At 45.7% G+C, this 13,117-nt stretch overlaps 1 protein-coding gene across 3 annotated transcripts; it reads right to left on the bottom strand.

Annotated features, from left to right (window-relative positions):
• Positions 1 to 5,916: 5,916 nt before the first annotated feature.
• Positions 5,917 to 9,548, bottom strand: LOC117843414 (flavin-containing monooxygenase FMO GS-OX-like 8). 3 transcript variants are annotated; one of them, XM_034723998.2, is made up of 5 exons: positions 8,863 to 9,548; positions 8,702 to 8,772; positions 8,041 to 8,604; positions 7,566 to 7,875; positions 5,917 to 6,351 (listed from the first exon to the last, which is right to left on the bottom strand). In XM_034723998.2, exons 1-4 carry the CDS (start codon positions 9,455 to 9,457, stop codon positions 7,582 to 7,584), a joined length of 1,524 nt encoding a protein of 507 aa, XP_034579889.1. In that variant the 5' UTR covers positions 9,458 to 9,548; the 3' UTR covers positions 5,917 to 6,351; positions 7,566 to 7,581. The 3 variants fall into 3 exon arrangements, with proteins under 3 accessions (XP_034579889.1, XP_034579890.1, XP_034579888.1); XM_034723999.2 differs by having other exon boundaries at positions 5,917 to 6,348; XM_034723997.2 differs by lacking the exon at positions 5,917 to 6,351 and having other exon boundaries at positions 7,438 to 7,875; positions 8,863 to 9,547.
• Between the last annotated feature and the right edge of the window lie 3,569 nt (positions 9,549 to 13,117).

The following is a 13,117-nucleotide window of genomic DNA, read 5'->3' as shown; positions in this document are numbered from 1 at the left end:
CGCCGAGGGTCAAGGCGTACGACGAACAAGGGAACCAGGCATCGCTCGAAGACGCACAAGATCAGGTCGATGAGGCGCGTGACGTGGCCCTGCTGCACTCGGCCAAATACCAGCAGGCTCTACGACGTTACCACAGCCGCAAGGTGCAAGGCCGAGCCTTCAACGTTGGCGACCTGGTGCTCCGCCTCGTCCAGGATAACAGGGGTTGGCACAAGCTGACTCCCCCGTGGGAAGGTCCTTTCATCGTCGTGCAAGTACTACAGCCAGGCACCTACAAGCTAGCGACCCCCGACGGGCAGATCTTCAGCAATGCTTGGAACATAGAACAGCTAAGGCGTTTCTACCCCTAGTTTTCATTTCCAAGTTCTGTACATAAACTTTTCTGTAAATTCAAAGATTTTTTTTACAGAAAAGGAATTTCAAGCCGGTTCTGTTCAAGTTTTTTCCATCGAGCTCAGGGATATCCGACCCTGGCTTCGCTCCAGCGTCGCATATCCCTCGGGGGCTATCAGGGGCTCCGGCTCAAGCCACTTGGCACCATCTAAAAAACATTTTTTCCTTCCGAGCCGACCCTCCCTCTGAACTTTCAGATATGAAAAGGAGAGAGCGCACGAATGACATTCAGGCAAGACTGATCGGACTGCGAAAAACCTACACCCCAGTGGCTATGGTGCCTTTCGCCCATCAACGCTTACTGACATGCCTGACAACGCGCTCTAAACTTTCCAAGTCCGGAAGCGAGAAAGAGGATCAGAAACTTTTTTACGACAAGTTATGGAAAAGGCCCCCATGGCCGTTACAAAACGAGTTTGGAACTAACGTATTTACAACTTGGGTGCCAGCCCAATACAGTTAGCTCGCCGGGGGATCTTCGGGAGGGACGGCCTCATCCTCCAAGAGCTTTGCCAGGGCCTCCGCCGGGTTGAACACCGATGCGTCGATCTCATCTAGCTCGGCCTCGGAGTAGCTGGCGGCGTATCCTCCGCTCATCCTGGCGAAGGTTATGCCAGAGTAATGGGAGCCGAAGACCCCGAAGGCTCGCCGCACGCCGGTGTGGAGCGCATCCACGACGATCTCGCGGGCCCAGCGATACATCCCGAGGACACGAGCCGTCAGCGAGCTCGACCCCTCGCCATGGACCACACTGAGTCCGTCGCAGACGACGCGGACCGCATCCCGCAGGACGCCGTGCTCACCACGCTCTACGTCGAGTAGCTCCCTCAGCCGGGCGATTTTGTCTGCAAGAACCACCCGGAAAGACCCACCAAGTTAGAAATCACCGCAACACCACGGAGACACAGAAACGAAAAGGAGTCTCACCATCGGACCGGGCCTTCAGCTCACGCTCCCGGTCAGCCCCCTGGGACACAGCGGTCTGGAGCCCCTGCACTTGCGCCCGGAGCTGACCGACCTCCGCGCCAAGCTCGGCCGCCATCTTCTCAGCCTCGCTCTTCCGGGCCGCCTCGGAATCCCGCTCCTGCCAGGCCTTTTGCCGCTCGCGCCGGATGCGCTCGACAGTCTTCTGAAGGGCATCAAGATCTCCTCTCAGCCGTCCGAGCTCCTCGGCATCAAGGCGGGCCTTCTCGGCAGCAGCAGTCTGGAGTTCCTCGCGGTCGAGGCGGGCCTTATTGACGAAGGCTTGGAGTTTGGCCTCCGACCGCCGCACGTCCTCCTGCGCCGCTTGCTCGCGCCTTTGCAGGTCGTTGATGACCCCCTGGGCGGCAGCAACCTGCATGGTTAGCTCCCTGGTCCGCTCCCTCTCTAAGTTGAAGCGCTCCCAGAGCCCCTGCTCTAGCCGGAGGAAATCAGATTTCCCCCGACTGCATTCTTGGAGAGCCTACAAAGCAATACACCATCAGGGGTAAGGCAACGGGAAAGGGACAATCACCAACAGGAGAGGTAACGTACCTGGCTACCAGGGAGGACGACATTGTCCAACTCCCCCAACACCGAGGACAAAGCCGCGCGGGCGTTGGCGAGGCAGCCCTGTACCGCCTACCACTTGTGCCACTCCGCGGCACCATCCAGGGTGAAGAGGTGCCTCGGTGGGTCCTCACGGGACATCCAACGCAGGACAGACCCTCTCCACGCCCTGGGAACGGAAGCGGCCAAGGCCGAGGCGGGAGCCGATCCCGACGCCGCCGTCGAAGCAGGCTCCATCATCCCGGAAGCCGCCGGGCTCGCCGACGGTCCCGGCACCTGCACACCTGTCGCCGTCGGGGCTGCCACGGGCCCGCCCGACGGCGCCACCGCCTCCGACGCAAGCGGCGGAACAAGTATCCCTGCGGCCACCTCGCCCTCCGCCGCAACGGCCGAGGGAGGCTCCTTCGCCCCTGCCGGAGCCCCTCGAGCGGGCACCTCCGCCTCCGCCGCCGGTGCCACCTCCGCCGGGACCTCCGGGGCAGAGGTCCCCACCTCCGTCACCGCCGCCTCCTCCGCCGCGGCCACGGAGGCAGGCCCTTTCTCCTCTGTCACTGCCGCCGTCCCCGTCGCGGCTGCAGGGACATCCGTCCCTATTCCCGTCGCCGCTGTTCCCTCCGCCTCGTCGGCGTCGAGGTCGATCACCTCCCCGGCCTGAGGGCCCTAGGGAACGACGCTCTGCACCGAAGGGTCGGCCGAGGAAGCGGAAGGTGGAGCGGGGTCCACGCCCTCTCCCGCGCCCGATGGCGCCATCACTCCACCGGTCGCCGTCACGGGGGCCGCTTCCGCGGCGGGACCCGCGACCTCACCGGGGACCCCGCCGCTCGCCGTGGGCGGGGCCAGCTGCAGAACGAGGCCACGGGGGGCGGCGCTACGAAACAACAAACAAATGTCAGTGGAAACAAACGCAAGGTGGGGAAAGGAGCGAGGTTCACGAGGAAATCCAACTCACGTATGTGTTGAATTTTCATATCTCGTGACACTTCCTTTAACACAACAAATAATTCATAACTTTTTTTCCATATATATAGTGTTCGAGATAGCCGTCGGGGACTAATTTATGCAGATACTATGTTGTGATTGCATCCACGCCTTTATGCATCTGACCCATATCACCGAACACAAATTAACCGTACGTATACAAAATTCTCAACAATAAATTAGTTCATGTTTATATACCTCGAAAATCAATTCATATGGTTATACTTCAAAAACCAATTCATGTGTATATACTTAGAAAAATTAGATTAAGTATTTCAATTCATTTGCTTATACTTGAAAAACCAGTTCATGTGTATATACTTAAAAAAATTAGATTAAGTATTTCAATTCATGTGCTTATACTTCAAAAACCAATTCATGTGTATATACTTAGAAAAATTAGATTAAGCATTTCAATTCATTTGCTTATACTTCAAAAATGAATTCATGTGTATATACTTAGAAAAATTAGATTAAGTATTTCAATTCATATGCTTATACTTCAAAAACCAATTCATGTGTATATATTTAGAAAAATTAGATTAAGTATTTCAATTCATATGCTATACTTCAAAAAAGTTTCAATTGTGCAAACCCATTGATCTACTATATATATAAGAAACTTTGCCAATGACACATATGATGTCCAGGAAGGAAAAACTCCTTGAGATGGAAGTTTTCAGGGAAATACAAGAACAACTATGTGAATTTCTTCTAGACGAGGTCGTAAATCCTGCAAGGGAGTTTCATAATGACGGATCAAATCTACAGCACCGTCAGGAATCGGATTCAGAATAGTAGATACGATATGTGTATGCACAATATGTCTATATATATATGTAGTATTATTCATATATGTGTATGCACAATATGTATATATATATATATATATATATATATATAATAGTATCTCAAATATTATATTAAAGATAAATAGAACTTTATATATATTAACGTATTAGAACTAGTATACGTAAAGGAAACAAATACAAATATAGAATAAAGAAACAAAAAATAAGAAAACAAAGGAAAAAACAAATTAGTACCCAACTAAAAATAAATTAAGTTGGGGAGACCAACCGGTACTAATTAGACTGCCCCAGCGCGTGGCGGGGCCGGCCCTTTAGACTGGTTGGTATCCCAACCGTTACTACCTTTAGTACCGGTTATTTCAACTGATACTAAAGCACCCCCCTAGTACCGGATTGCCAGTACTAGTTGCACAACCCGTACTAGAGGGTGTTACGGACTGGTACCAGAAGCGATTTCTCCAGTAGTGCAAATACGAAATACTAATATAGAATAAAGAAATAGAAAAGAAAATGAGAAAAGAAACATAAAAGAAAAAAGACCTTCAGTATCGGTTGTTTATACCAGTTAGTACTAAATTGGCTTCGGCCACGCGCGACGTGGCAGCCAATTTAGTATCGGTTGGTATAAGCAACCGGTATTAGAGGCCTCCCTTTAGTACCGGTTATTTGATCCGGTACAAAAGGATCCCTTTAGTTTCAAAGTAGCAATACCGATTGCACAACTAGTACAACCGGTGCTAAAGGGGGTTAGGAACGGATACTGAAGGCGTTTTTCCCATAGTATCTTAAGCAGCCGACATAGCCAATACAGATATGGGTCGACACAAGCGTGACGAAGACGGCGGTCACCCGCGCTACAATATTTTCATATTGCCATCACCAAGATTATATTATCCTAAGATTTGTCAGTGTTACTGTAGATTTTTGTGTCTGTCTCTGAGTTGTACACATGATAGATCTGGGGAGAAAGGTATTGACTGAACTAGGAGCCTGCTGGCATCGGATTTGGCGAGCAGCATCAGCGCTAGTTCATAGTCGGGAGTGAAGAAGGTGGCCAGGAAGATAGGGTTTAGTTGGAGAAGAACTAGGCCGTTAGATCAAGAATGAAGATGAATAAGCGAAAAAACATATACTTTTTTCCTTTTCAAAGTCGTGTTTTGTCCGACCAGTAACTATAGCGTTTAAACACTGCATTGAAGGTTCAACTAAAATACAACACACATGTTTTGAAATATGAATTATTCAGGCACCCATCACAGCCAAGCAAGAAGAGTACAAATGAATGGCTTGCACTGCCTCCGATCTGTACCTCATCACGGTAGGGTCAGACACCCGGTACGAGTGGCTGTGCACTTGCAACCGGCTCCTTTTTTCCATCCCTGACCCAGACCAATCGAGCAGCCTAGGGCTGATTGATTTGCACATATTTTACTATATAGTGAGCAGTTAGATTATATTGTTTTAGGTACCTTGTGTCTTTGGCAATCATAGCTGCAATTATTGGTTGTTGGCGACGATGCCCATATATAGTATCGAACACCTCCTACGTGGCAATCTTAGCTCCACATGTATGCAAGCCATGCCAACGGTATTGAACACCTCTGCGGCCACCCAATCCTCACTGCACGTCGGCGCAATGTGTATGGATCTCACCAGCCAATTCACGCTCGAGTAGCCACTCTACAAGCCTCACATGACGGCAGCGCGCACAGTCTAGTTGTTGCACAAGGCTTGAAAACATGTGGCTCGAGGCTGTGGATTTAGGAAGGCGAGAGTGGAGGGCAGGAATGCGCAATTGATGGAACATTATATTGTAGCCTAAACAAAAGTCACTCAACTGGGGTTAGAAAGAAAAGTGGATGATACGGTAGAGCCCAACATTATGGTGGTCCCAGATACTCCCTCCGTCCCAAATTATAAGTCATTCCAAGAATCTTGGAGAGTCAAAGTATCTCGAGTTTGACCAAATTTGTATGATAATATAATAACATTTATAATGTCAACTAAGTGTCATTAGATTCTTCATCAATTATATTTTCATAGTATACTTATTTGATGTCATAAATTTTTATAATTTTTTCTATAATTTTGGTCAAACTTGAAATGCTTTGACTCTCCAAGATTCTTGGAATGACTTATAATTTGGAATGGAGGGAGTATAATTTATGTCTAGACATCATAGTTATAGAAAGTGGAGAGATGATAAGGTAAAGTATAAATAATGATAGTATTAAGGTGGCAGTACATTACACAATTATTAGATTTAACAGATGAATAATTAATTGTCCATACACGGGTAAACATTTCGTCGTTCAAGCAGTGGAAATGCACCTGAACAGTCCAGAGTTTAGAGTTCAGACTTGAGATGGAGCGGCAATGGCTTCTGCTGCACTTGCGCAGCATCACCACCGGCGTCATCACCACCACCACCAGCAGCAGCAATGGCAGCTTCATATTGGGCACCAGCTAAGGAGAGCCATCTCTGAAAACCCTGATTGACGTTCTCACTGTAGTCGTCACGGTCCTGGAAGGTTTCGCGGTTGTCCTTCATGTTCCCTAAGGTAGTCAATAACAGCTCCATCTTCCAATCCTCCATGTTTGGGAGGTCCGTGTACCTGTTGACGAACTCGAGGATCTCCTGACCCAAGATAGAATTAAACATATCAGCGCTATTATCCTAAGATTTGTCAGTGTTACTGTAGATTTTTGTCTCTGTCTCTGAGTTGTACACATGATAGATCTGGGGAGAAAGGTATTGACTGAACTAGGAGCCTGCTGGCATCGGATTTGGCGAGCAGCATCAGCGCTAGTTCATAGTCGGGAGTGAAGAAGGTGGCCAGGAAGATAGGGTTTAGTTGGAGAAGAACTAGGCTGTTAGATCAAGAATGAAGATGAATAAGCGAAAAAACATATACTTTTTTCCTTTTCAAAGTCGTGTTTTGTCCGACCAGTAACTATAGCGTTTAAACACTGCATTGAAGGTTCAACTAAAATACAACACACATGTTTTGAAATATGAATTATTCAGCCCATATATAGTATCGAACACCTCCTACGTGGCAATCTTAGCTCGACATGTATGCAAGCCATGCCAACGGTATTGAACACCTCTGCGGCCACCCAATCCTCACTGCACGTCGGCTCAATGTGTATGGATCTCACCAGCCAATTCACGTTCGAGTAGCCCACTCTACAAGCCTCACATGACGGCAGCGTCACGCCGACGCGCACAGTTTAGTTGTTGCACAAGGCTTGAAAACATGTGGCTCGAGGCTGTGGATTTAGGAAGGCGAGAGTGGAGGGCAGAAATGCGCAATTGATGGAACATTATATTGTAGCCTAAACAAAAGTCACTCAGCTGGGGTTAGAAAGAAAAGTGGATGATACGGTAGAGCCGAACATTATGGTGGTCCCAGATACTCCCTCCGTCCCAAATTATAAGTCATTCCAAGAATCTTGGAGAGTCAAAGTATCTCTAGGTTGACCAAATTTGTATGATAATATAATAACATTTATGATGTCAACTAAGTATCATTAGATTCTTCATCAATTATATTTTCATAGTATACCTATTTGATGTCATAAATTTTTATAATTTTTTCTATAATTTTGGTCAAACTTGAAATGCTTTGACTCTCCAAGATTCTTGGAATGACTTATAATTTGAAATGGAGGGAGTATGATTTATGTCTAGACATCATAGTTATAGAAAGTGGAGAGATGATAAGGTAAAGTATAAATAATGATAGTATTAAGGTGGCAGTACATTACACAATTATTAGATTTAACAGATGAATAATTAATTGTCCATACACGGGTAAACATTTTGTCGTTCAAGCAGTGGAAATGCACCTGAACAGTCCAGAGTTTAGAGTTCAGACTTGAGATATGGAGCCGGCAATGGCTTCTGCTGCACTTGCGCAGCATCACCACCGGCATCATCATCACCACCACCAGCAGCAGCAATGGCAGCTTCATATTGGGCACCAGCTAAGGAGAGCCATCTCTGAAAACCCTGATTGACGTTCTCACTGTAGTCGTCACGGTCCTGGAAGGTTTCGCGGTTGTCCTTCATGTTCCCTAAGGTAGTCAATAACAGCTCCATCTTCCAATCCTCCATGTTTGGGAGGTCCGTGTACCTGTTGACGAACTCGAGGATCTCCTGACCCAAGATAGAATTAAACATATCAGCGCTACTATACAGAATAGCTCATTTGCATCTAAGCATAAAACTGTTCAAATTCTCTTGTATGTATCACAAGGTCAATTTTTTTTCTAAAAAATATTTAATCCGTATCATACAAAGGTTGGTAAGGATGGTGCGTACACTGGTTTTGAAATTGCCGATGTCGTGCGAGTACCTCGCCGGGAAGCCGGCCATCTCCCTGGCGCGGTAGCCCTCCTGCACCGCCTGCAGCATGTCTTGCTCCGGCGGCAGCGCCGCCGTGCCGGACAGAACCCGCGCGATCCATCTGGCCTGCGCCTCCTGGAACCACGGCACGAACACCCTCATCGGTATTCCCACGAACGACAGCGACGGCGCCAGCGCCGGCGGGAAGGTGTGCTCGAACAGGGGGCCCACGCGGTTGTCGTCCACGGTGACCACCCCTCCCGTGTCGAGGAACGGGAACGAGTACAGGTACCCGGTGCAGTAGATGACGGTGTCGGCGACGACGGACGAGCCGTCGGCGAACACCACCCGCCCGTCCTCGCACAGGCGGTGCACCTGCGGGTGCAGGTGCATGTCGGAGTGGTTGGCGAGGATATTGGACACCGCCGGCGTCGTGGCGTCCCCCACGGTCTTGGCTGAGAGGTGAACCTCCTTGGCGACACCGGAGAGATCCAGGGCGATGTCCAGGCCGCTGTCCCCGCAGCCGACGATCACCACCGTCTGCGCTCCGTCGCCGGAGACGAAGACTATTGTCAGGCTTGGCAGCAAGCAGAGCATAAATAATGAATGGCTTTTGCTGTGGATTCTTCCTCCGTACCTCGTCGCGGTAGGGGTCCGGCACCCGGTAGGAGTGGCTGTGCAGTTGCCGCCGGCTCCATTCCCCCATTCCTGATCGAGATCGATCGAGCAGGCGAGAGTTGGTTTATTTGCAAATGTAATACTATGTAGTGAGCAGTTGGATTATATTGGTTTAGGTACCTTGTATCTTGGGCAATCTTGGCTGCGAATAATGGCCGTTGGCGACGACGACGGCGTCGAACACCTCCTCGGCGGCCACCCCGTGCTCGCTGCCGTCCGGCTGGACGTGTACGGATCTCACCAGCCATTTGACGTCGCCGCCGGAGGCTTCACGTGGCGCCGGCGCCGCCATGGCGACGCGCACGACGCGGGTGTTGAGCCTGACGGCGTCGGCGAGCCCGAACGCGGCGCAGAAGTCCTTGAGGTAGCAGTACATCTCGCGGCGTCCTGGGAAGCGGCGCGCGTCGCGGCCGGCGGCGCCGGGCCTGGGCACGAACTGGAAGTCGGAGAAGCCCATGGTCTCGCGCGTGCTGATCAGCCGCACGGACGCGTACATGCTGCTGTGCACATTCACCGGCACCGCGGCTCCGAGCGGGTCGTCGGCGTCGGTCCGAGGGTCGTAGAGCCACTGCCCGCCGATGTCGCCGCATTGCTCCAGGACCGTGACGGCGAGGCCCTCGCGCCGCAGCTCGCGCGCCGCCGCCAGCCCGGACACGCCCGCGCCGATGACGCATACCTTCTTGGGCTCAGGCGGCCTCATGCTAGCCATGTCCATGACGATGGATCCAGGCAAGCGCCCCGGACGTTCATCTATATTATGTACACTGTAGTAGGTCGAAACTAGGATTAATTTGTTGCCCACGCGCAGCGCAAGCTTAAGAATAGGTTATTTTAATGTAATATTGTAATGTCTAGCTAACTAAGGTGTAAGCATCGTCATGTTTTGCTCCAGTGATTGGCTAGGTGCTACACCCAACCCACCCGAGGATAAAAGAAATTGCGGTTGTCTTGTCTCAACCACTATTGCACTCTAACAGCTAAGTGCTCCATGTAGTTCATATAAAATATTTGAGAATTCAGACGGGCGATGAAGATAGCTGAAGTGTCCGTGCTGCCCTCATTATATTCAGTCTCTTGTGAAGTGTGCAAATAATGTTGTGTAGTAGCTTCCTATTATGCAAGCAAACTCGATCACGTCCGCGTTGCAGCTTCACCAGCCAGGGCTAAGTGGCTAACACATTAAGGAACTGTTTGGGAAGACTTCTCCCAAAATACCAAAACAGACTTTACCTGTGTAGTCAAAATTGGTGAAGTAAAAAAAAAATCTGATTTTACTAGACTTCTAGTTCATTTTAGCTCTAGTTTGCAAAATACCTTTACTACAAAATAGCTTTACAAAATAGCTGAAATATGCCCGCTAAATAGGGCCTAAGATTGCTCCACGCTACAGGAAACAGGAAGACCGCAATGTCGTTCTTACCGGCGACCTCACTTCCGCATCCCAGTATCACTGTTCTGTTCAGAAGGCAAAACCCCACAGTCTACTGCAGTGATCGATCCTGCAGGAGGATGGTTGGGACTATGCGAGGCACCATGTGAATACGTAAATAAATAGTCTAGGCAAAAATAATTATGGATGTCAAGATGAAGGTAAATAGCCATTATGCAAGGGGATCCCAGTTTATGGAGGCCGAGCTGAACAAAAAACAACTATGGACTACACGTGCTCAGGAAAAGCGGAAGTGCATTATTGGTGTTTACGAGGAAGACACCACGACAAAAACAACTTAAAATATATGATCTAGATGTAGGTCATCATTGTTTGCCAAGAAAAAAGTTATTTATTATTTTTGAAGTCATACTCATACCGGTTGTGTTATTGGTGTTATTGGCACGGCCTACCTTTTAGTTTATGTGCGTGGTTGGCATTGAAGAGAAATCTATTACGAGAGTGTCTACTGCTAACTTGGGTATTTCTGAATCCACAATTACCCGGGTGATTTGAAGTTGAAAAACACCCTGTTTTGAAGAGAGAAAAAATCCAGATGCTACAAATACATCTGTCACCTGAAAATTATGACCCTAGGATACTGATCAGACGATGCAGAAAGAAAACAACTATGCTGAGCACATATTAACCAAACTGATGCAAAAAAGACAAGGAAAAATAAAATGCAAAAATACATCTGAAAATGTTGAGCAAAATTAACAACTGAAACAATTTTTTTCTATAGTTAGCCAGATAACAAATTATTTCTAACTGTGAGAAACCCCTCAAATGCAAAAATATAAATCAGATTTACATGACAAGATTAAACAATTGCAACTCGTTTACATGACAAGATTGAACAAATTACAGGCACTAAAGCACTGTAAATTAATAAAATTCAAACTGTAATAGTCAGATTTCTAGCAGATTTCAAACTGTAATGAAGTGCTAAAACACATTACATTTTAGCAGATTTCTTCATACATATTTTTTCAACTAGAGAATTGAATAATAAAAAGGAAAACCACATATGGCATCTTATCATTCTTCAAATTTGCATAAAAGTTAGCCATACTTATAAAACAAGTTCAGCCATAATATTCAGCCATAATATTCATAACTGATTATAAAACAAGTTCTTAAAATATTCAGCCATACTTAAATATGTTCATAAACCATCATTCCAATACTCTAGACATATGGATGTAGCATCTTGCAATTTGCATATTACACACATCAAAAGAAAGTTTGATGCTACATCTAGTTAACTACAGATATATATTATCCAAAGCAAAAGATACCAAAATGCAACATCCAGATTCAAAGACATATCTGGTTCCTGCATGTCCTTAATCAGATATTTCTGGAACACTTCTTCATATCCACCTCAAAACCTTGAGATGCTGATTGGAATCTTCATAGAATAGCATTTTCTTCACACTCCTCACTAGGTCAAAGAAGATCTTCTCTTGCCCAACTTAAACATAGCAACCATGAATGCCTTGTGCAATCTGACTATCTAGGCAAAGAATAAAACCAAACCTGCGACCTGAACAATAGAAAATTGTTAAAAACTCAGGACAAATAAATTTATTTTGCCAAATCAAACTCTAAAAATTGGTAAATAACGGAAGATTACCTGGATCAACTGCAACCTTGAACCTTGGAAGATTGTTATGACCAACCAGACTCTCCAAAGCACGGACTGTTGTCATCCACTTGTTCTTGTTCTCATCAGTTTGTGACCAAGCTAAAATCAGACAGTCTTGAGGATCATCAGTGATACCAAAGTAGCACAAATTGTCACGAGTCATAGGAACTTCTTCACTTGCAAAAGCGTGAAAAGAAAGAGAACGATGCTGCAACAAATGTAAAGTGTGAAAATTCTAGAAGAACTTGTGCAAGAGCTAAGATAACAAATTGAACAGGAGGAAAAACCTAAAATCATATTAGAGCATGACCAATGGAAGAGTCTAGCAAAATCAAAATTCAATGTATTTATAAAAACTTAAAATTACACATTATACGAATTGAAATTACAGTAACACTGACACTGTAAGTTACTTACTAATATAGTGTAAATAATTAAGAATCCTAATGTATATAGAATTATGAATGTACATGGCATGCTAATGTAAACGGATAAACAAAATTTTACCTATAGACACTTATAGAACAAATTTAGACTTTTTGATAAAGCAAAACCTCATATTAAAATAAAACCACTTCATCACTGAATTTAGAATAAATGCATAAATAAATGAAAGATAACAAATAGAATAATAGCATAAAGTATTATAACAGCTAAGATAACAATTGCATAAACTTCCCGTCCTTTACAATTGTGGAAAGCTGAAACAGATTAACAAGAACTCTACAAATGTGCACTAGCTACAAACATTTGAAATTGCAAAAAGTCTCATATAAACAGCTAAGATAAGAAACTCAACAGTAGCATAAAAAAATATTAACAAGACAAAGCAAATTAAACAGCTAAACATATTTTCTCTATGGTTAGCCAAAGAATAAATAATTTGTTAATGGAAACCCTAAAGATGCAAACACAGCATGCAAATTTACACAAATTAAAAACTACAGAATATACAAATTGAAATTACAGGAATAATGTCAGTGTAAATAATTAAGAAACCTAATGTATATGGAATTACAGTAGTAGTCGGATAACAAATTTATTTTTCCTATGAGAAACCTCTCAAATGTAAAAATACCATTCAAATTTGAAAATTAAAATTTTTAACTCGTTTACGTAATATTTTTATACAATTGACAGGCACTAAAGCGTTGTAAATTAATGAAGTTTGAACGATAAATGGTACACATGACTAAACTAAAATAATCTAAGTATATGTCTAATGATATCTAACTGATGGCATATAAACTTATGAATAGAATGGATGACAGATATATTGATGCAGATAATAGTCA

Source organism: Setaria viridis, chromosome 2, assembly GCF_005286985.2.
Source record: "Setaria viridis chromosome 2, Setaria_viridis_v4.0, whole genome shotgun sequence".
Taxonomy (NCBI): Eukaryota; Viridiplantae; Streptophyta; class Magnoliopsida; order Poales; family Poaceae; genus Setaria; species Setaria viridis.
The sequence above is the reverse complement of the archived record's forward strand: the minus strand, read 5'-3'. Positions and strand labels throughout refer to the sequence as shown.

Bases quoted from the DNA above. Each gene is read 5' to 3' on its own strand.
- LOC117843414 (XM_034723998.2), bottom strand. From the start codon at position 9,457: ATGGACATGGCTAGCATGAGGCCGCCTGAGCCCAAGAAGGTATGCGTC. The intron at 8,773-8,862 runs GTACCTAAACCA...GATCTCGATCAG, and splicing joins AAGATTGCCCAAGATACAAG to GAATGGGGGAATGGAGCCGG. The intron at 8,605-8,701 runs GTACGGAGGAAG...GACGGAGCGCAG, and splicing joins CGGACCCCTACCGCGACGAG to ACGGTGGTGATCGTCGGCTG.